This window comes from Fulmarus glacialis, unplaced genomic scaffold (assembly GCF_000690835.1).
Source record: "Fulmarus glacialis isolate BGI_N327 unplaced genomic scaffold, ASM69083v1 scaffold17092, whole genome shotgun sequence".
Classification (NCBI taxonomy): domain Eukaryota; kingdom Metazoa; phylum Chordata; class Aves; order Procellariiformes; family Procellariidae; genus Fulmarus; species Fulmarus glacialis.
In genome coordinates this window covers 1-24,062 of record NW_009198606.1, presented here as the reverse complement: position 1 = coordinate 24,062, position 24,062 = coordinate 1, and the positions used below count along the sequence as shown (strand labels likewise).

Sequence of the window (24,062 nt, the reverse complement as noted above, 5' to 3'; positions counted from 1 at the left end):
AGTTAACTCTGTCCCAGCCGGAACCAGGACACCAGCCCATGCCTATGATGACATGTAACATCCCTACTGTGCACGGTGCAACTAATTGCTTATACGCTCAAGTAAGAAATAAAACAGCTTCTTTGCCTTTGTATTTCATCACTCCCCTCACCTTAATTTTACTCCTCAGCTGAAAGTGAGGAAGAATGATATTCAGCCAGTTCTCTCCTGGCCATTGGTAAGCTTTCGTAGGCTGCAGTTCACTGATGACTTTTCTTTAATTACTGAATTACAGTAAGAGATGTGTATTCAATTGCAAACTACGTTACACTGTTAGGATCATGTCTGGTCACAAAAAAATCTCTATCCTACCTATCATGAGGCCAAAAGATATCCTTATTAAACTGTTTGCTAACTGCATAACTCACTATTTGCATGGAGTAACTGTGCGCACACAAGGTTGGAACGGGTCTTCTCCATACTATGTGGTATTACCGGTACTTAAATAATAGTGTTACTTTTACTGGGTTACTTGGGACTTGCAATCATACCCTATGCAACTACTATCCTGCATTTTTGGAATCAAGAAGTGTTAGTGCTAACTTAGCCTCTCTTTTTTTGCTTAAGACATACTTGCTTACTCTACTCTGCAAAACAGCATCCTTTGTAATAAGCACCCTGTCACTGCAAACAGATGAGGTTCTGAAAGTGCCAAGAAATACAGAGGTCAACATTTTATCATTCCCAAACTTAAAAGGGTTTGTTTTTCTTCCTGCGCCTGCACCATTGAGAAGGACAAGGCTCGTTTTTGTAAATAAAAACAAGAGACACCACAAACAGTCTAGACCTAAGCAGCAGACTCATTTATACATTTGTACAACACCAAGTAACAGGAAACCTGAAGAAAATTCTACGAACTCAGGCCACAGTGGAGAGACTCCAAAGCCATTTGCTAACCTAGACTGAGCCACAGGCATTCTGAGGAAAACCAACTCATCATACACAAAAAAACACCGAGCACAAATACTCTACCACCCACAAGCTTAAATTACTGGTAGCCAATTCAAATGGCCAAAAAAAAAATTTACTTTGTGGACAGCTGCTGAACCTTTTATCAGAGACTTCCTAGAAACAAGAACAGCAGCTAAGGCCTCACTGTCTGCTGAAATCTCATTAGTAGGGAGGAAAGTTAAATCTCAATATTTGTTTATTTCTCTTTTAATTTATGTATATAAAAACAGTTATTCCAGCCAAGGTTCCTGAGAGACTGCTGTAATGTAATGAAAATTGCAGGCATAACTGATGTAAACTAGGCTGAAATTTAGTCTAGCTCGCTGCAACCATGCTAGTAACTACAATCCATTCATATTCCCTGGATATATTTGGAGACTGTGATCCCAAGAAACAAAAGCAACAGGGGAGGTCAGACAAAGGGCTTAGTTTCAAACCTGTTTTATCATTAAGTTGCAGGGAGCACAACAGACTCCAGCACAGAGAACATGCTAGAAGAGCAGCACGGTAATTACAGACTACCAGCGAGTCTCTCAGGAGATCAGCGAAGGCTGTTATAAGCATTGTAAAGCACTGACCATCTACACCAGCCTCAACTTTATTAAAGTGATAACACTTGGAGCTGATAGCGTGTGTGTAAGGAAGACAGTCACTTGGGACTGAAAGTACTAAGTGAGAGAGAGTGCGCTGTATCCCTTAGAAAACTGTTCTCTGCTTCTCCAAAAGGGACAGTTTCTTTTTTCCCCCAGGAACTGGATAAAAGAGCGTTTTGAAATTCATTTGGAGGACTCGGGCACCAGCAGGTACCTCAAGATGCAGACTTTCCGGGATGCAGACCAACCATCCTACTTACCAACACAGGACGCTGGCCGGCCACTCCAAACTTTGTTGTCCATGCACGTTACTATACGGTCGCCTTTCAGCTGGTATCCCGGTGAACAGTAGTACTCACACCTCGAGCCAAAGTAGGCGCCATCTAAACACTTGAAGCCCCCGTTGGTCGGCATGGACAGGGTGGGGCAGCGCTTTTCTGGAACGGAAAACAGAGACTTCTGGAAACCTGTTATCCCCCTTTGGAGTGATGTGAATGTGAGGTATTACACAGAAATAAAGACGCAGCTAGCAAACGACAAGTGGGAGAAAGTCACGTTCCACGTGAGGCGTTTCACGCTGTTCTTATTAGCCACGTTTCAAATTTAACTTTACATATATAGTGGCCTAATGCAACATTTATATGAGAAAAAGATAACAAGTACCTATTCCGCTCTTCTTAGAAAATGTTTTACAGCAAAAGCCCATTTAGACAGCCGATACAAATTGCGTCAGCTTACAAAATCCAAAATGGGCAATATTTTAAAGCAGCTATATGGCTTTGTCATAAAACTACTCCCACAAATCAAAATCCCACACTCACAAAACATTCCCTATCTGCCAAGAGTATTTGTACCACTCATGATACTTATCACGCCATGTACGACTGTAAGATCCTCAGCAACAAGCCCATCTACGTATCCAAGTATATTGTCAATGTTTAAGGTATAAATAACAATCCGAAGATCACTGTTTCAAAGGCAAGTAGAGTTTATTGTCTGCTGAATCTGCAGCGCAAGCCGCACACACAGATTTCGTAGCCACTTACGTTTGCACAGCACTTTCCCAGACCAGCGTTTGCTTGACTGACAAATTAGCTGCTGAGGGCCATGCAGTTCGTAGCCTTTTTGACAGCGAATATCACATCTTGTCCCCAATACATTCTTGTAATATTCCCCTTGAGGTGTCCTGCAGTTTGCATAACCATGTTTCACCTTAATGGGAGAGCACCACGGTGTTTCTAGCACAGAGAACAAAAAACCACACATAGTACTTTGCAAAATGTAAAAGGTCAGACACAAATATAAAATCACTTTCTTTATTCAAGGTCAGAGAGAAGAAATGGAAGAAAGTCTTATTTAAAAAGCCACCAAAGTGGAGAAGTAACAATGCAGCAAGGTGCACTGAGTCTTATACATCAGAAGGTCAGCCCTTCAAAGACTGGCAGCTCTTTTTTATTACAAACATTAAAGATTGTACCCATTAGATTTGGGGGGGGACGTGGGGGGTGGAACGGGGAAGGGTTGGTCTATGTTTTTTTGTCCATGGAATAAGTGTGCCACCATGTGGACAGTTTGATGACAACCGGACCTTTTTTCCTTTGTTTTCAAATGTACGTCTAACTTCTCTTTGGTAACACAAGTTTGCATTAGGAACAACCTTTGGTCTAGCTGTAGTCGGAATCTTTACAACATTTAGCGCTCTCATCTTCCACAATAACTTGTGCAGTAAAGGACATTGCCTTGGCCGAACTCTGTGATAGTTCAAGCTCTCCCACAGTTAGAAAGGATGTGACTTACATAAATCATATTGCCAACATGCCAAGCCTGTCTGTACACATCCTCCACGTGTCAGAACATCCATTCAGGGTTTAAGTACGGCTCCAGTTTGGCAAAGTTACTTTCCAAGCTAGCACCCAGGATTAAGGCTGAACTGGAACATGCGAAGTGTGCAAGAACAGCAGCTCCCTTGCTGTTCTCAGCAGTTCTGCGGTGCCACACTGAAACATTCAAATACCCTTTGTATCGCCACAAAATAGCCTTCTACCAGCAAATGGGCACAATACCATTGCCATGATTAATCTGAAGGCAAGTGTCCAATCCAACAGACTAAGTGAAGAGCTTTTGAGAAAGATCTGACCTTATTGCTCTCTTTTTGGTAGTAATTTGTAGCTTCCAAGTGCAACATACGTTCAGGCACAATGCATATATTTGACAGCACAAACCCCTGCACTTCCTACTGTCAAATCCTTCAGGGTGTCGATGTTCATTCACGAGCATACTACATAGCACATATTCAGAAAAGAAAACCCAAGCTGCAGAAATTTAAATCCAGTTCTAAATCTTCTCAAAGGTCTGGACTTCATGTGTTGTACTCTTCATCTCAAAAGATGGGTGGAGGACTACGTTTCCCTAATATCATGGAAAAGTAGCCTGAAGTACAAGAAGCACCTTCTAGTTGCTCCTGGATGCAGGACAGTGACATGGATGGATCTGCCAAGTCAGAGGAAAGCTGGAATTTGGCTGGGAATTCATGGCTAATTCTCCTACCAAACTCACAGGAAAAAGGGAAACACACGTACATAAAACTGAACCTTTAATAACTGGTCAGGGCTACACATCAAAATACTCAGGATATGGGTATCATCTCCTTCTGGGGATTTAACACCATACTGTGATACTGATGGGTGCAGTATCAAATAGAGACTTCCCCTTCTCAGCTAAAGCTTCAAAATCTTTGTTGAGCTTTGACAACAGGGTTCACCAAGAAAGCTGTGCTTTTTCTGCAGCAGGCAGCTCCTCAGTAGGAGATTCCTACACAAGGAGTGACTAAGCCTGCCCTTTCCAGGGCAAGATTTGAAAAGGACGTATCAAGAGAGAGGGAGGGAGGGATTGCAAGGCAAAAAGAGAAAGATGACAGGTCCTGAAATCCTGTGTGACAATGTGTGACATGCAGGAGGTACATGACAAAACTTTCAAAGTCTGCAAGAAAGATGGAAAAAAAAACCCCAACCAAACAAAACACACAGAGTTTTAGCCTTCTCACGGGAGACATTTAAAATAATTTCTAGACCATCTTTGGCAGATGTTCACTTCTAGCTCTTAATTCCTATAGGTATTATGTACACTTTTCAACACTATTTGGATCAGCTCCACACATAAATAAACAAAAATCAATACAGCCTGTTATATTTCTCATACGCGGGATATTTATATTCAGTGTACGTCTCTAAGACATATTTACACTTTCCCAATGGAAACTACATTTTGCACCTACATTTTGCTGTGCTGGTCCTGAATCAACACAAACAGCACTTGAGGACTAAAATCAGAGACTAATTTTCAAACTTTTGACTAGACCAAGAGCACATTCCTCTAAACTAGTCCGTTTCTGAAGCAGTTGTATCGTACTGTGAAATGCTTATTTTTGTTTCACCAATACATGTGAAAACCCTTTACAAAGATGTGTAAGTGGCATTATTCCCAGCGTCACCAAATACGCAGTAACTGAGGCACGGGAAACAGGCAGGTTAGGGGCAGAGTGCAGTTCAGCTTTTTGGCTCAGCCACAGAGTCATCCCATCTCTGTTTTTTTCCACAAGCATTGAATGTCAAATACATCCTCCACTATTTACCTGACAATTATGAAGAAGTAGTTTGGTGGAGAGTGGTTTGTTTGGGTTTTGTTTTGTTTTTTGTTTTGTTTTATGTTTTTTAGAACTATTTCCTGTCCTTCACCCTAATCTATATCCCATCATTACCAAAAGACATTAAAAAAAAAAACACCATCAACTTACTTGGGCCATTTTGTTGAGGGGCTGTATCACAGCGGCTCACGTTTTTCATGCTTGCTATGAACCAAATTAAAACTGGGAGAGCAGGTGAGGAGTGTGAGCTAACAGGAATAGAAGTCAATCAGCTACTGCTGAAGTAATGAGTGATGACAGCACCCATCTCTGCAGCCTCCTTAGCTGCCTACCCCACTGCCACTGGCGCAGTCTCAAGCATCACCTCCGAGCACTCTCTGGGGGCAGCCACGCATGTTGGATTCACAGAGGCAGCCTCTGTCTCCTTCACCTCCGGGAGAAATCCTCCTCCTCCTGAGCTAACAACAGCTTTTCCGTGATCTCCTCTTCAGTGGTCTCATCCCAAAATATTCCCAACTTTTCTGTCCCACTTGTTCTTTTCATGGCCTGAGACCCTAAACTTCAATTTTTTTTTTTTTAAATTTAAAAAAAAAAGAAAAAAAAAAGCTTTTCCCACTTGCTGTAGGATCTCCTCAACTAATGAGGCGGCCTCAGTTTTTCTGCAGAAGGGTTTAAACCTGAAGTTACTAGGAGAACACTGGCTAAAGGGGCACAACAGGGGGGATGAAGACTCAGGTAGGCTGGGCTTTTGCCCCAGCCACCTAGGTAATCCTTCAGCAAATCAGTTCAAGATATTTATGCCTCAGGTTTTCCGCATACATAAGGTGCAAATGCACACGGCTGATTTCCTTTGTAAAGGGTGTGAAGACAAGTACACTTTGCAACACAATCAAGAAGCTAATTTAAAAAAAAAAAAAAAAAAAGGTAAAGCAGATGTTTCAGGTATTGCAAATTGCCTGAGTTTTTCTGCAAATTTTTGTGGCTTTACAAACACGCTTGCCTTGAGTAAACAGCTGCACACATATTTTAAAAAAAAAAAAAGTGGCTAACAGGTAACAAATGCAGTTTAATGCACAAACGGAATACCGAAAAAGAAAAGGCTCTTCCTGTAGTGTTGCTGCAGCTACGGTGGTCTACAGAGAGAAACAAAACAAGGCTCCAAGGGAGGGATAATACATCTTTAATGGACCAAATGATACTGTCAGAAAGAAAAACAAAACCAGACATGCTTTTGGATGCAGATAACTTGAAGAGCTTAGGAGGAACATCTGTTTGATCTAAAACATTATTATGCTTACTCTAGAACTGAATGTGATTAGAAGAAAGTGGGTGAGGCACGGTTTATAAGGGGGCAAATATCTGGGCTTAGACCAACTGCTATCACTGAAAAAAACCCCAGCTAACTTGAAAAGCTTATGTGCATCTGAAAGCACATCAAACGATACAACAAAGTTTAAGATCAAAGTTTGTTTATTTTTAACTGAAGGCACATATTGGTTTTCAAAGGCTAAGCAGCTACATGGAGTATTTATGGAATATTAGGGCTGGATGGGGCCCCAAGAGGTCACACAAGCTGTTCCCTGCCTCAAGACAAGATCAGCCGTGTTCCCAAAGGCTTTGAGAATAAGAAAAGCTACAGGTTTCCCAGGCACCTCTTCTGGAGCTTCACCATCTGTACTGGGCTCTGTTCACCTAATTAAAATTCGAACTCTTAGGTACCAGGACCTATGTAGTGTTTTTCTGTTTAACAGAAAGTTTGTATCTTCAGCGACACAATAGCCTGCTTTGTCACTGAAATGTAGTAAAACATTTCAGACTCAATCCTGTGTTTGAAACCACCGGAAAACAGGCAGCAAGCAGAAATGGTTGAAGCCACAATGTTGCCTCTACAGCTAGGGCTACCGTTTGATCATTACAGTATTGGAGAAATATTAGGAATGAGGATCATCAGAGCAGTGGCACTAGAGCTGTGATGAACGCAGGAACTGCTGTATTCGGGAAGCCCTTCCTCATCAAATATGATCCGAGACGGACATGCCAAGTGGCAGGAAGGAAAGCATTTTCTAGAGCATCATTTCCCCCAACCCCTCAGTCCTGTTTAAACACCAGCCTCAGCTGAGCGTTTCCTTCATAAGCAGCATGCAAAGTGACCAGCTGTACCGTTGCTTGCTGGTACAGCAGCCAACAGAGCTGAGGGTTCTCCAGGGAAGAAGGGAAAAACTCTTTAAAAATGCTGTGGGCACAGAAGGTCTCAGCGATGTTTCTCCGGAAAGCTGAGCAAGTTGAAAAACATCCAGATGAAGACAAAAGGGTTTGGTAGGAGGTCGATTCCCCTCCCTGCCCCCCAATAAACTGCAATGTTTTGTTTGCAGATGCCAAAGAGGATGAATTTGTGTGCTCACTTGCACTGTTTAGTGAGTGTGTGTGCAAAGAAAAAACAATGCTACTTACGTATGTTAACATCAGTTAAGAAAATTCATTTAGTTATTTGTTACTGGGAAGTTTTATTTGCCGAGCAATGGGCCATACCCAAAACGCTGGACTGCAGATGTAAGGAGAAGCTCTGAACGTAGCTACTCAGCCCATTTTTCCTTGCTTTGTCTTTCTCCATCCCCTTCCCCCCAATACCAACTTAAATAAGAATGCTAATGAAGAGTGAGCCTTTTCTACTCCCAACGCTTTACACTCTTAGATTCACATTGTCTGATCTTCAACATTTGGCAGCAGCGCTTCCAAACTCGGGGCAGTTTTTAGTATCTGCGTGAATGAGTCATTATGTTCCACTTACCCTGGTGACATTTTGGCTGACATGAGTATAATCCATTTTGGATCACAATATAAAAGGAATTTATACAGAATCCACATTTTAACTACTTGTCTGCCCTGGCATGAATTGGCATTGATTTATCTTCATGATCTCTGGAATTCTTTTTCTATGTGTCTGTAGAGGGCTACATGTTAAAAGGCAAAGAAAAATGAGTTTACCTAAATAAAGCTTTAGCGAAATATTTCTGCATGTGTTTGAAAGCAAAATTTTATACCGAAGTATTTTACTGGGAGGAACATAAGACAGCAACATAGCCATAACATCTGTGCTTTCCACTTTGTTGTTTATAAATGTCTGAATTACTTTATGACTTACCTCTTATAAGGCCCATGATTCTTTGCAGAGAATCAACAACGTACAACAAGACATCAATGCCCAGTATTCTCAAGTAATCAAAACGATTACATTACAATTCTAGCATGTCCACAGATTAGTTTACTAAAAAGAAACACAGTTACCATTTAAAGTGACAAATTGAATGCTAAGTTTCTTTACTGTTCAGGCTTCTGAGGGATTTTGGCAGAGGAGAGGGGTATTGACACAGAAGCAGACTTTTTAAGAAAATGGACATAGTAAATGGAAGATTTACTGTTAGTGCCAAAAAACTTCTCAGTCTTGCTGAGTGGCAAAATCTTCTAGAATAGGGAAGAAAACCTGAATTTGCTTTATAAACATGCCAGTCCATTCGCTCATTCATCCAGCTACGTAATTTGTTTTTGGAATGTACACGTTCATCTATTAAACACACTTCACTTGGCATTTCAGGTAGCAGGTTAACCTGAAATGCGAACAATTTTATGGGGGAAAGGAAGTCATGAAAATCAAGTTCTCTTGCATGTACTTCTATACATTACCATCAGTAGGCCCAGGTTTTGAGTCAGCTCATCATTGATGGTTTTGTTAGGATGTATGAAGAAGAAAGAGAAGCTCTTCCAAGATTTTCATGATTTAACAACCTGATCTTCCAAGAGCAAAGGCAGTGCAAAAGTTACTTACTCAGGTGCATAAAAGAGTGGTGATCAGTACTTGGTCTAATTTCCATTGTTAAAAAAAGCAGAAATTAAATCTTGATCTAAAAATCCATGAGAAAAACCATGGAGCTGGATCACCAAAATTTTATAATCCATGAAAAGAAAAAGAACGAAGCTTTCTCTCAGCAATCAGCTGATCCTCTTTAGCACATAAGCAAAGCATTCACCTTTATATCTATTGCGTGCATACACATCTTCGTCATCTTCAAGGGGTGAATATCCCGATCCTACAATACAAAATAGAGAAAAAAACTGCAGCAAGAAGGGAAATATAAATTAAGAATAAAAGAAAGCTTTGCAAAAAGACATGCAAGATTAGGATGCAATTATCTACGCAATGCCATCAGCATGGGCTTCTCTGAAGCTCAGATTCATAGCAGACCCAGTTTATAGTGAATTTGGAAGGGGCAAATTGATTTGATAATCAAGTGAAATAGTAAATCTCTCTCACTGCTCTTAGAGCAATGTTGCGCAATGCCATGTTGCACATGTCAAGTCACAGCTCCTCTGTTATGGAAAGCCCACCTACCATGAAGTTGATTCATTGAGCGGAGAGAACAGAGGAGGTACAGGTGAAGGGACACATCAAAGGTTTCACTATAAAGTGGTTCCATAGCGTCAGTGGCTGTTAACAGCCATCAGGCCAAACAGCAGAAGTAAAATGTGCATAACTCAAGAATAATCCTCTTTTACAACCTGTATGATCTTCACACCAAGAACAAAACATTGAGGTACATTACCTGCAAACACAAGTTACACTCAAATCAAAAACACAGTTTGGCATCAAGCAGTCTTCTGGGGTTGTTCAAAATAAAAAGATAGTAGAGTTCGTTACTTTTAAAAGCCTGTGCAATACTTAAAAGCTTAAAATAATGGTAGAAACTGCTTTATAAAAACCAGAGACCATTTTGAGCACCACCATTCAAGTAATTCATCAATAAAACATGGCAGTCAGCAAGAAAGCCTTCAAATATCCTTAAGCGAAATTCATTTAAAATCAGCAGCTTCAGAGCATGAAGTCTAGTCTAAATTCTAGATAAGTCTTCTCCAAGAAGAAGGGCTTATACAAATTTCTCCGCTGAGAAATCTTTCTATAAACCTTGCGTGCAATAGGCAAGTACTAAGGAGGCTCAGCACTACGGTACAGGAGCTTGTCACACATGGTATCTCAAATTACAGCTATGGGGATATTTCATCACCGTTTGTTGAGTTCTGAGACCATGGTCTGTACAAGCTGCTGCTTAAAGTTAGGCTAAATTAAATAATTCAGGCACCTCAATAAGCTACTAATTTAATGTGCAAAGCACACAAATTTTCTGCAGAAATCAAACCCAAGAGACGTCAATGGCTAGAATGATTTAGCATAAGGATAAGAGAGTTACCAAAAACAACGTTTGCCTCCCCAAAATCACTGTCAGCATCTGTCAACAGATTCCACTTCTTATAAAAAACGAAGTAAACTGCCCAGAAACCAGTAAAACTTTACTTCTTACTCTACCAGCCCCAGGAAAAGCTAGGAGAGAAACCCAGCCCAGGTATCTGCAGCTGCTCCACGGGAGTAGCTTTAGTGCATAGGGTCTGTCTACAGAAGGGCCGTGCCCTCCGCAGCACCAGCACTGCTGGCAAGGGTTCGGACCGCCTGAAGAAGAGACTCTCTGCATCTCCCGTGACCCCTCTCGCCGCGTTACTCACGCGACGGGCGCTAGCGCCCAGGACCCGCGACCAGCCCGCAGCGCCCCGCAGCACCTTCTGGGAACCGCCGGGAAGCGGGAAATGCGTGCGCTCCACCTCAGACCAAAATCTTGCACCAATACTGCAGCCATGCGAACCATTTAGCCTCCTGCATGTGAAAAACCAAGCGAGTTGTGTTCACATGTACCATAAAAGTAGCAAAACCCTACAGTTCATGTTGGGCCTGATTCAAAGCTTGCTGTTATCACCAGGAATCCTTCCGCCAATTTTCAGAAGGCTTCGAGCTGGGACCTTATGAAGCGAACTTCCAAACAGCTTCTCACCTGAAATCGAGGGCTTTATATACTGCAGGCTTCCTATCCCTTGGGAGCCATTTCTCTGTGTTGTTTTTTTGTTGTTGTTGTGGTTGAATTTTTGATACCTAAATACTGACATCTGAAAAACTTTTCAACATAAAAACGTTGAACTTTGTTGCACTTGAAGTCTGACTGTATAACATAAAGAGCAAGCTGTGATCCCCGAGGGCTTTGTGGAGACCTTGATATGTAAATGAACACCTCTCTGTCAGAAAAGGGGATACTCTCAGCTAATTACTCAGTTCGAGGGTTATAAAACTGTTATGTCAGTGTTTTGATTCTTAATTGCCCAAGTTTCACTGTGCAGTGACTTTAGCATTTAAATATCAGTAAACATTAGAGCTATGAGAACTCTTACGTATTTACCTTCCCTTAGACGAGAATAATTAAATGCTTTTGTAAGTCTTCTAACAAAAATTGGCCTTAATGAGTTCTTCACTGCTCTTGCCCTGAAACGAGGCTGGGTTCATGGAGTTTGACATCTCCCATTTCCAGCTCGTTTTCTAGCTTGAAATGAGAAGCGAGTCGGGTTTGTTTCCTAACAAGCAATGTTTCGTTACTGTTAGTAATCACAACAGGCCTGGCTTGAGGAACCATGGGAGAGGTCGTCTTCGCGCTACCCTGGGAGGGTCTCGCTCCCACTTTTCCACAGCCTCTTCTCCCAGAGAGCCCAACGGCCGATGCCAGGCCTCGGCGGGGCCGGCAGAGCCTGCGCAAGCTGGGGGCACCAAGGGCAGTTCGGGCATCGCTCACCGGCCCGGGGCCATGCCATGGAGAACCAACCTAATGGAGAGAGGTGTTCCTGAAGAGCTGGGCTGGCTCTGGGCAGAGGTATCTACACCACCACACACCTGCCCCAGGGCACTGCAGCACCGTCTCACACAGAGGTGCTGGATCTCCTCCTGTCTCCACATGCCCTTCTTCACACGTGCCTGGACCCGGTACCCTCCCGTACCTCTCCCCATATTCACCCACCCATGTTGTCTGACAGCTGTCCCGCTTCAGCAGATGGCTTCTGTCCCAGTGGCCACGAGGCCTGACCTAGCACCTCATTCCCCACTGGTGCCACCCCATGAGTGATCCTGAGCAAATCGCCATTTCTTCATTTTCTCAGCCACAAAAGGGTTTTCTGCTTCACAATTAACTACCAGGCCACATAAGGACAAAGCATTGTTCTGCATTCAAAGTCCTAAAATTATCACGGTACAAAAACTGGGTATTTGAGGAAGAACGATATGAACAAGAAGCTGCTTTACAGATGTCCCACATCACGGTTCATGTTACAGCAGGTTCCTGCAAAAACTGCCTGTGGATTTTGTTCTGGCAGACAACAAGCAAAACCCACGAAATAACACTATCATTTTAAGATTAATCCATTATGAGATTAATCTATGAACTTAGATGATTCTGTTTATGTTAGGAAAAAAGATTTCTTCATTCACAAAATAATTACTACATTTTTATAGCCGGGGATGCACAGGAAAGCTTTCTCTTTACATACATATTATTAGGGCATAGAGTTTTAATGAAACTACATGCAACTTAGTAGAAAACACGTAGCAGTGTCTGTTACCAAGAACCCAACAGTCTGTGCCAAATGAATAAATCCAGGGATATGACTGCCAGTCAGGGCAGGAGGAACTACGACAGCAAGCCGGTAAGCCTTCTGATGAAGTAAAAATCCCCGTACAAGAATTCATTATTAAGAGAACACATTTACTTTTAGTGTTCAAACTGGCAAGCTAATGGGACACTCAGACACACAACAGTTACCCATTTGCGCAAAACCTAAATCAGATCATTTCAGGATCAGTTTTGCCTGTGTTTTGTAGTTGCCAAATCCACTCCAAGTGTCCTGATGCCAGCCTTCAAGGCTCCGCTTCTCCAATTCTCATTCAGCAAAACACTGAAGTATCTCCTGAAGTGGTCTCACCAGCCTCCAGGAGACCACTTGTTTAACCCTAAACCCACTCAAAATTGATTACAGGTGTTTACGTTCAACATCAAGCATCTGATGAAGTACCCCGCTGCTTTAGTAGCGCAATCTACACCCAGTGAAGGCAGCTATTCTCAGTTTCTCCTGATGGCTCCATTTCCACACTTACAGCCCAGCATTTGCTCTCCCGGCCAGGGCCTTGATCTGCTGAAAAAGAAAGGGAGGGAAGCGGAGCGTATAGCTGCATTCATCTATAAGCACAGATTACAATGACACATTCACATATGCACACAATACAAGATACGCAAGTTAAATACACACAGCCAAACATGCACTGAGCAAGATACTTCCTATATTTCTTAGGGTCTGATTGTCCTCCCCTTTGCCTGTTTGGTAATAAGTCTGCAAAAGCTTTGAGAGGAGGGTATTTTGATTGCCACACAAGAGCGACAATCAATTTGTCCGTGTTTGCTGAGCCAGAGAAGGAAGACAAATGCTATCAGATTGCAGAGGAAGTTTTAAGAGGACTTCTGCTGTCCCTCACTTTTGCTCAAAACCTGACTTAAGTACATTAGTCCTTTGTGCACCGCAGATCCCCAAGCAGATAGAAAGACACTATTCCAGACAACAAGATCCCAAACTTCACCACACTTGTCAGGCACACTTGTCAGGCCATAGCAGGCAAAACCTCTCTAATGGTTAGGTAACCTCCACGATAAAACATTTCAGATATTAACATGGTATTAACCTTTAATTGGAAAAGAATCTTTCCATTCTGCCTTACCATCTCAAAGGTCTTCAGAACTGGAAGATCTATCAATAATTGCTTAGCCATCTTGATCCTACAAACAACAAAAAACTTTGTACCTTCTCCAACCTGAAACCAGGCATTTTCTCACTGGATCATTTAATTCTGACAAGCAGCAGCAAGGCAAGGTTTAAAATAATAATAAAAATGCACAAAAGAAAAATCAATACCAGTAGAAGACTTAAAGTTTCTTTAAAAAAAGTTAAAAGGAAAAACAAAGCACCAGTAAGTGAGAAACACAACATTAAAGCCTGCAACCACATATAAACCTTAGCAGAGTTATTCAGTCTAAGATCTTCACCAGGGTTGCTGGGATTACCCGCATGGGCAAAGGGAATGAGGACTCTGGTGCTCCACTGTTCGATGCCACTGGTTATGTGAGTGATTGCACACGGGCAAGTTTAGGGTCACACACATAGGACTCCTCTCCCCACTGCAAAGGTTCACCCATGCAGGTCTGCTGGCAGAATCAGGGCACAAGAATGTAATGCCAAGGCAGGCACTGCATACACAGGTGTGTACATGAACATTTAACATGCTATTGTGTTATAAATCCTTTATAATTGAGAAAAAAAGGGAATGTGGGCTGTAAGAGGCAGAATAGCTATGCAAACTTGTTTTTCCCATGACTGACCTCGGAATTTCTTAATTCTTTTTGAGTTGGATCAACTGAAAATAAGCTATAGACAACAACAGTATAGGTCATGAAACCAGTTGGAAACCTTTTACAGTATACTGCCCCAAGACAGGACAAGTTCAGGCACTTAAGTACAAGAAGCTACAGCACCTAGCCTGCAATAAGGGCTTTTTTCTGAAGAGCAGTGCTTTCCTCCCTAGTTTAGCACCAGGCAGACTGAAGAGTTTCATATCTGTACTTACAGTCCTGCAGAATACATTAACAAAAGTTCAGATTTTTTTAGGTGATACTATTTTGTCAGTTTACACTACTGAGTTTCTTAAGCCTTTTTTTTCCCCCTTCTCATGCTCTTTCGCTCAGGGTTTATAAGGATTACCTACAATTGAGGTATATACTGTAAAAATCAGCAGCAACAGTCAATGTTCCAGTTTCTGCTCTACTGAAGCCTGGAGTCTTAAACATAGCACCAATTTACTTAATTATGTATTTCAGAAAAGATCACTGCATTTCCAATTTTTTGAACATTGCTGGGAAATGGAGAACAGAAAAAACCAACCCTAAAAATACAGGGATAATTTCCAATTTCAGCTGCATGGCAAATTTCATAGAATAACCAAAAGGAAAACAAAGTGGGGGGAAAAAAAAACCAAACCAAAAAACAGTTGTAATGACACTGTGTGTTGCACACAAGGAAACAACGTGAATTAAATGAGCTTAGATGGCATCTTCTCTGGTCTGCAGGCACTGGCTACTCTTGATACTGGGAGGAAAGGAAAGGCTCATTCCACATGCAATCTATCCTTCAAAACAGAGGAGAGCACTTGGGAATTCCTTCCATATTCAAACAGCTGATCAGTTTAAGCATGTGTAAGAAGAGGATGGCCAGTTTCCACCAATAAGTCTGGAACATCTGATTTAGTTCCTCCAATGTTTTGCCTGAGTTTTACATTCCACAGTACCTGAAGCCATATCAAATATATGAATTAAAAAACTTAGCTTTACGTGCAGTAGACTGTAGAGCTCCTTGCAGTACAGCAGGGCTAGGTCACACTAAGACCTCAGAAGTCTGGAAGATGTACAGGAGGAGGCAGAAAAGGCACCAAAACCAGTCAAAATCTTCACATTAGAGGGCTTTATTTTGCGTGTAAAAATACTTGCACTCATTTTATGACGGTAGTAAAAACGGAAAGCTGGGTTTTTCATCTCATTCTTTACTGGTTGAACATTACGCCCCAGTTCTACAAAGCTCATGCTGAAATGCCGTTGTCTTCGGTGGGATTTCAGTATTTGTTTAAAAGTTGCCTGCACATGCAGGTGTTTTGTTGTATCTGGTCTGTAAGGCTTAAAAAAAAATAACAGATATAAAATTTATTTTGTTACAGCAATCAAAGCAGAACAAATAGCAGGGGAAGAGTCAGCAAAATCAATTAATAAATAGCCAGAGATACTGACTTGCCTTGAACCTTCCTACAGGTGGGTTGAGATAGAAACGCAACTGTATTAATGAACATGTTTAAATGTAGAGAACCTAATGGCAACTGCTCATATTAAGCAGTCTTCAACATGCATAGTAACTCAGAAGATATGATCTGCCCTCCTCTTTCCTCAGAGGATGTTGCACTGGCCACACCACTTTTCAGTCTCCTGCTTGACTCAATCAGTAGATCCAAATGTCTTTGCAATGCGCGGGAAAGCAAGTTAAAGCACAGAAATGGGACAATCTTGTATTCAGCAAGAGTTGTGCTGAACTGGTAAGTAGAGGATATCAAGATAGTCACGACATGTTCCTGAATCCAAATGCAACTCACTCATCCAGACCAAGTTAATAATTCTATGTGCAGTTTAGTAGCCCAGATGATTAACTTCAGAGATGTCTAGAAATTTCCCTGCCTGTATTTATGGAAATACACACGTGGATAACACAGATTTGAGCTTCCATGCACACCCGCAAGCCCCACACCACTGTTGTGCTTCTATTCCTTGCAGGTGTAAGGAAGGTCTTTCAGGCACAGAAAGTAATCCCATAGCAAGAAGACCCCCTCAGGGCTGTACACAGATTAATTCACTGTGTCTCAATATTGATTAAGATGCAAACACCATGTTTTAAAGCACAGGTTTTAACTTGCTCCAAGAGAGATGCCTCATACAAGATTCCATCAAAGGACAGTTCTTTCAAAGTCATCATAATCAAAGCACAACTGAAACGCAGAACAAAAAGCTTCAGAATTAGCAAGTTCAAAAGAGGTCAGAGATGTCTGAAGTTTGCATGCCAGCAGCAGCTTTTTAGAATAAAACCACCCAACTACACAGAAATCATGAGTCTGATTAGGAAAATGCAGGCACAGGTTCTTCTCCCAAACGATAATCTCCTCCCTCCTCCCTTGCCATCTGTGACCCAATGCAACTATGAAGAAACTCTGCAGCTGACACCAAGCCATGAAGGTGTTTCAAAACAGATTAATTACACATGTTGAGAAAACTATGGCTTTACAGAGAAGTCAGCTAACAAAATGAAACGAGTTTTATGTGCTGGCAAATACTGTATGACAAAGAAAACACTGCTGGCATAAGGTCTCTCATTCATTTCAATGAAATCACATATCCAGCAGTAGGCAAGCCATGCCCATGCAGTTCACTCACAAAAATCAGCAGTGTGATAGAAACGGCATGGGCACAGACGTCAGTGTTAGTCCAGAAAAGCTCTGTAAAGTACAGTTCAGCTCTGTTTCCTTTTACATACACATGTAGCTATCTTAGACACAGCAAATCCATAGCAGAACACTTTCCACCACTGATTTGTTTTTTTAGGATTTTTTTTTCCTCTCCAGACGGGCAATAAAAGTGGAAGTTGTTCAAGTGGCTCTGACTCAACCCAGGCAGAAGTCCTGTAACACAGCAGCAGTCAAGGGAAAAGCTGGCAGAGTTAATGAGAGGCTACAAACACCTTCGCCAACATGTGTATAGTCCAGGAATCTTTGTGCAGTCGTAGGCTGCTCCCAGATACCCTTCTCCATTGCAAATGCAATTGTTTAGTGTTAGGATAAGCAGTGTATTCAAATATTGCTTGCAGTATACACACATAAAATGACCAAAGGCCTTGGGTAATTGTTTTTTTTAAATACTATACACCTGAAGTAGTAAAAAATACCATAATTCATGAAAATTGTCTCCTTATATTCAATGAAAACAAATGAGGCATTTTCAGAATCCTAATTCTGGAAATTCTGGTTTGCTCTGGATGCTCTTGTGACATTTTGAGTGATTCAATGGGAAGTGAGTCATCAATTTTTTCTTAAAATACAATTTCAGAGTTGAAAAATATATATATATTTATATAGTTGGTTTTCAACAGAAAATTCATTTACAGAAAATCTAGAGAAAAACGTGAAACAAGGATGAAAGGTCTCTGCTCTTGAAATAAAGTGTCATTTATTTTTTTCTGTAAAAAAATAAAAAAGCTCAACAGGCTAATAAAGATATACTTGGGAGCTGACATTGGTATGTCTTCAAGAGAAATATCAGTCATCTCCTGTGTTGTTCATTATATCCCACATAGGCCACGTTCCCTTGATTGCTGAACAGTACATCCCACAAGTTGCATCAAGTAGATGGGCTACGGGGGTCAAGCTGGGAGCTTGGCTCAAAGGGAAAAATCTGAACATTACGTACATGAACAGTGCTCTCAAGAAATGCTGATTTTCAGCATGGCCAGTGAGGTTTTTTTGTTTGGACTCATTGCTAAATCAAACATTTAAATAACTAGGTGCAGAGAAAGAGGAAGAAGTTCATTTCCATGATTTTTTAAGCTGGCAAGAGAAGGCCCAAGAGCATCTGCCCTCCCTTTTAAAGGGCTCCATCTGATAAAGATCTTGCAAATAAACTGAAATCCAGCAAAACAAAACACCCTCCTCCCTCCCCGCAAAAAAAAAAAAAAAAAAAAAAGACAGGCGAACAAAAAAAGCCCCTGAATATTTGGCATGGCAGCTTGTTATGCCAGGAGACCAACAGGGAGGAGGTTGGAGAAAAATGTTTCCTTTGTTCAGACCACGAGGAACTCGAAGTTTGATTTTTGCTTAAGGAACTCTTCAACAAATAATGCTAAAAAAACTAATGGCAGCATTCTCTTCATGATCAGGAACAGCCACAGTACCACAGACTGTTACCAAAGAAAGGACGAAAAGTGTCATGAACACTAAAATGTAAATCAATTCAGCTGAACAAAATGTACATTCTTTAATCGATAGGTTTAAGGAGGGTAAACACACTGCATTACATCTACATAAAACACAGCTATCATAGCTTCACTGCATAATAATATATTTGCTATTCTGAGCACATATGTGGTCTAAGCCAGAGGTTAAGCATATCAGGAAAGCAAAGCACTAATTATTTACACCAGCTATGGGGTTTTGCATAGATATGGACAGCTCTTGATATAGAAGAATTTGCACTCTGTGCCTGACAAATTACAAGAGGCTCTGCAAAGGCTGTCCACACGTTGCCCATGCTCTGGACATCTGTAAACGTTACTGGTTTCTTTGCTGCTCTCACGCAGCATTGTCCACCAGTAACACTTGTCTACAGCTAAACCCGGACTCTGTCCCATCCTGGGACACCAGTTCATCTCAATTATTCACAGCTTTGTCACCGCTCAAATGGACTACAATAGCCTAACCTACCTAAGCACGAAGTTTTGGGCAATTAAGGAAATTCCAGCTATTTTATAACCCTGCGGCACATGTCCACCTGCCCTCTGTTTTCTAGGCTGGCTTCTCACAGCACTTCTACTGCTGATGTATGTTTGGCTCTTTTCTCCACAGCGGTTTAGCAGCCTGAGCTGAGAATTGCCCACCTGCATCCTGCTAGCAACCCCTCCTCTTCTGCCAGGACTTTGGAGACTGCGTGACCCCCTAAGGACATGCGTGACCAGTGCCCAGAGGCACTCTATTTTCAAAGCTGCTTTCCTGATGGATCTTACTTGCACACCTTAAAAATCTAACTGATGCGTGAATTTGGAGCCATGAAGAAATGATGGGCTGGCAGGGACCTCAACAGCTTTCACATCACTGAAAGAAAGCAACTCGGGTCCGTTGCCAGCATCATTCAGCTGTGCTCTGGTCTCATCAGAGTTTCCCAAGAGCTGGGATGGCTGGAGCCCTCCAGATAAGCTGCGTACCGGTGAAGTCAACAGCCACCCTCACGCAACAGCCGCACTGACTAGTCTGCCTCCGGGCTACCTGAAAGGGTGAAAGACTACCTCAGGCATTGGGATGAAACCCTGTTCAGACGAACACGCTTTGATGCTGCAGAGGTTTCCACCCCTGCTGGCAGGGCACACCTCCGTCAGGATAGCAGATCCTGAGGACCAGCCCCCACTTGTGGCACAAACTCTCTGGCACAAAGGGCTCTCACAGGCCACTGTTACCTTCTATGCTAAGCAGAAGCAATTGGGTCTTTTTTTTTTTTAGACTTTTCTCACGAAATTTATAAAACTAAGTTTACAACAAATCAAGCCTGAATTACACATAAAGCCCTACACATACAAGATGCTTCAGTGACTTTATCAATGGGGAAAGGATGGAAGGACGGGGTACATTGCAGGCAGGCACACTATTAGATGTGCTAGGAGGCTGCAAGATGGAAAAGCAAACTGGGACTCTGAAGAGGCAAACAAATGCTACTACACATAGATAAGACTGTTATCTTTTAAGATCCAGAGAAATAATTCACGTGAACATAATTCAATATGGGTTTTTTCCCTTGTATTAAGATATTATAGAGTCTTTAATGTAGGCCTACATTTCAGGAACACATTGAAAAGGCAGAAAAACAGGAGGCCACCTATAGAAGGCCAACAAGGGACTGAAAAGAGGTATTACTACTGGTAACTAAAAAGAGGTACAACTACTAGTAACTGGTTAATTAAGTAAAGAACATTTAAGCTGAAAGCCTCCTTAATGACAAGTTCCACTGGATTTTGGGATAACTTGCCAAAGGAAGAGATTGAAAACTAATCCTGATCTATTCTGAATTGGTGACAGATGGAAGAAAACTTTTTTTTTTTAAAATGCTGAGAGTGGAAACTGGCACATATCAGCATCTAACTTTTCATACTACAGCACCAGATACACTGCTTTCTTCTCTTCTCTTTATCCTTGAGTCACGTGTTACTTCTGAAGCTCTGCCATTTTAAGATATTTTTCAGATTTTATGAGAAGACTAAAAGAAAGGCTCCCTAGGAAAAAAATATCAGCTTCAAGTATCAGACGCTACAGCAACACTTGAAAACTAGCATCAGGAGCTGCCTGTAATCCATAGGAAACTCTCCAACAAGTTCCTAGAAAACAGAAGGGGAGTGGAAAAATGTAAAGTTACTGGCTGTGATCTCCTCTTGCTCTTTAGTAAGTGGAGTCACACAGTGACACAGAACTACTGTAAACCCTATGCTGGCAGCGAGCCCCCTTGAGGACTTCTCCCCTGAGGACTTCTCCCCTGCGCAACTTTCCCTTACCTTCTCTGCTTAAGTCACCACTTAAAAAAAAGAGACAAAAACGTATCTTCTGTTGTAGCTCATTATCCTCAAATGGCACAAGCAGGACTTCTCCCCAAGTTAGCTTCAGCTTGTCAGCTTGCATTTTCTCACTAGTTTTTTTCTTATGAATAAATACGACTGTAGTCCAGGAGAAGTCTGTCACAGCATACTTTACGTCTCACTTCCATGTGAGCAGCTTCCTTTTAGAGAAACTAGAAGCATAAACATTGGTTTACAAAGTCCCTGCTCTAGAAAATTTGTAATTTTATCCATGACGCCTGCAAACAGATGAAAGCATTAAGGGCTGCTGGTATTAATACTGGAGGCCCTTCCTGGAAGAAAAATAGAGACTTCTAAGAGCTGCAGGACTACTCATGCTTTACTAGTGCTTTGCAAGGGTAGCATGAAGGAGGAAAAGCAGGCATTACACTAGGGAGGAAGAGCTGAAAGAACAACTCAGAGCCATGTAGGGCAGTCAGCAGGTCAAAAACTAAGCAAAGACGACAGAAAAACAGGTGGAACTTAAAAAAAAAAAAAAAGGAGGTGCAGAAGAACTTAAAATTTAATAGCAAACTAATCAATTGAAGGAAAAGTTAACAACTGCTGTCAAGACTCAGGAGGTAGGAATTTAATTTATTTCTGAAGACTAGTATTAAAAACAGCCTCAATGCAAACAGTATTTAATATGGAGTTCACAGCCAAAAGCACAGAAGTTGTATAAACCAACTGATGAAAACTAGCTTGCTCATTTTGTTTAAAATAATAAATGTTAATCATATCTCAAGGCAGATTCAAAAGTTCTTTGCTACAGTCAGCATAAAATAATGCTGATTAGATTTTAAAGGAACATTTGAGACACTCCCTCCAAACTCTTGCTCATTTTTCATTAATATTCATGTCAGTGGCAACTCCCAATTGGAAGGATATTCTCCAAGTTCTCAGTTCCATTGAAAACAAGAGGGTAAACAAGTTTCTTTCTGAAAGAGTGGTTACCAAGCTCATTTGTAAGGCTATTGGCTTAGATACCCCAGTTTCACTAATGACACACACGTATCACAAAAGTCACAAGAGTATTACAAAAAAATATACTGTATTGATGGCTTTTGATACAATAGACTTTGATCTTTTGGCGATTCTTTTACATTATACCTGCTGAAATTACATGATCGTAAGAAGCATTAGCTTTACGTTAAAATATATATATAGCCATACTGCCAAAGACAATGCTCAGAAACTTCAAGTGCCCCAAACTAGAAAGTAAATAAAAATAAATCAACATAAAATTAAATTTTGTCAGTCTTTGGAACACTAAATACTGGCTTAAGGTAAAGAGAAACCTGGCAATACCAATGTAATAACTTAAACAAAATTAATGACCCCAATACACCAAAGCCACGTTTCCAGAATTAGACCCTGCTCCTTCAGGAGAGGGAAAAGGGTAGGGAAAATCCACTGCCACTACCAGAAACAGCAGAGCTGACTGAAGCACCTAAAGTGGGACCCTAAAAGAAACCTTTTTGGAGAGAAGAGGACTGTCTACAAGGCCAACCTGTAGGTTTTTCAAAAGGTATGAGCCTGAAGACAGAATGGAAACATGATTTTTCCTAGTCCTTGCACTAAATGCTGAGGGCTTCTCCTTCTCCCGTGGTAACCCGGTCCCAGCTTCAGCAGAGCCCCCCGTGCCTCTCAGCCAGGCAGCGAGCAACCTGGGGAAGCAGAAACCAGAAGCGCATCCCCGGCTAGTGCTGGGCAATGGAGACGGTGGCCATACGTGCCTACCTCTCTCCTCCTCCCGCTTGCATCGCACCATTACCAAATACCCAGTAGCGCCCTTTTTCCTCCTCCCCATCCCTCCCATCCTGCAAGGCCAAGAGCAGATACTGAGAGGCTGTGGCTAGCACCATGGTCCCCAGCACGAAGGATGATGCCCCATCTCCTGCAGCTCCTGGAAACACCTCCTGCAGCTGCCACACCATCGACAGCGGCCAGTCCAGCCCCAGCCTCCTGACATCAGGACGGAGCACTCTGGGAAGCAGCAGGGTTAAGCAGGAAAATACAAAGTCGCTACGTTACCTCAGGATGGCTGTGCTCTGGGTCCCTTTCATTAAGGGGAGGCTGATGCCTAGCATTGATGAACAACATCTGGCAGGAATGACCAGCTCCAGCTAGCAAGCTGGCAGACAGCTTCAAATTACCGAGGTCAGAGTTCACTTAACATAATTAGGATATAATCCTTCAATAGGCAGTTCTATGAATTTTAGTTGTCGACAAAGGCAGCTTAGTACTGAAAAACTGCTCAAGTTTCATAAACGTCCTGAAGACGGTAACTAGATGCTCTCAGAAGGAACAAGCCAAACTCGCAGCAGAACAGACATTTTTTAATAACAGATTTATGGGTTCATTTGCATTCTTGTCACACCAAGTTTCTTCTGAGTGTCAAAATATGCTACTCAAAGAAACTGGGGACATACAGCAAAGATCAGTTGTTTTGTCTCACGAAGACAGGATAAGGATGTCATCATACTTCTGTTTCCTCCTCACAGAAGCATCAAAGCCTGAAAAACTGACTCGTGAGATTTCAGGGCTTGCCATTAAAGGCTGACTGACAACCTGCAAGTTTGTCATACAGACTGGAGATATGGATGTAAAAAGGGAGCATGTCAAACACATGGGGGGGGGTGGGAAATCCACACAAAAAGTACTAAGCTAGTAATAATTCCCACAGAAAAATGAAACCATTTCCTAAATAGTTACTAAGAATTAATACACTGTAAATAATGTGGAATTTAACCCAAAATCCAGCTGGACGTCAAACACTTGAGACATACCACTCCCCATAACACTCACACCAGCTCCAACCCTGCCAGCCCCTCGCCCATCGGGGCCCCTGGCTTGGCCTCGGAGCCGCCCTGTCCCCGCAGCGGGAGCCGGTGCCCATCCCGGCTCTGCTCGCCGCCGCTGGGCGCAGTGGGACGGGGCTGCTAGCGGAGGGCCCTGTCCCCCTGCCAGCCCTCGCG

General features: G+C 42.0%; 1 protein-coding gene across 1 annotated transcript in view; it reads right to left on the bottom strand.

Moving 5' to 3' along the window:
• SRPX (sushi-repeat containing protein, X-linked) overlaps positions 1–9,698 on the bottom strand; it is a 22,775-nt gene extending 13,077 nt beyond the window's left edge. Inside the window, exons 1-4 of the mRNA XM_009572979.1 lie at positions 9,614–9,698; positions 9,252–9,311; positions 2,630–2,821; positions 1,844–2,020 (exon numbers count right to left, since the gene is read on the bottom strand). Of these exons, the coding sequence (XP_009571274.1) occupies positions 1,844–2,020; positions 2,630–2,821; positions 9,252–9,311; positions 9,614–9,698 (514 nt within the window). The remainder of the gene's footprint in view (positions 1–1,843; positions 2,021–2,629; positions 2,822–9,251; positions 9,312–9,613) is intronic.
• Positions 9,699–24,062: the final 14,364 nt, after the last annotated feature.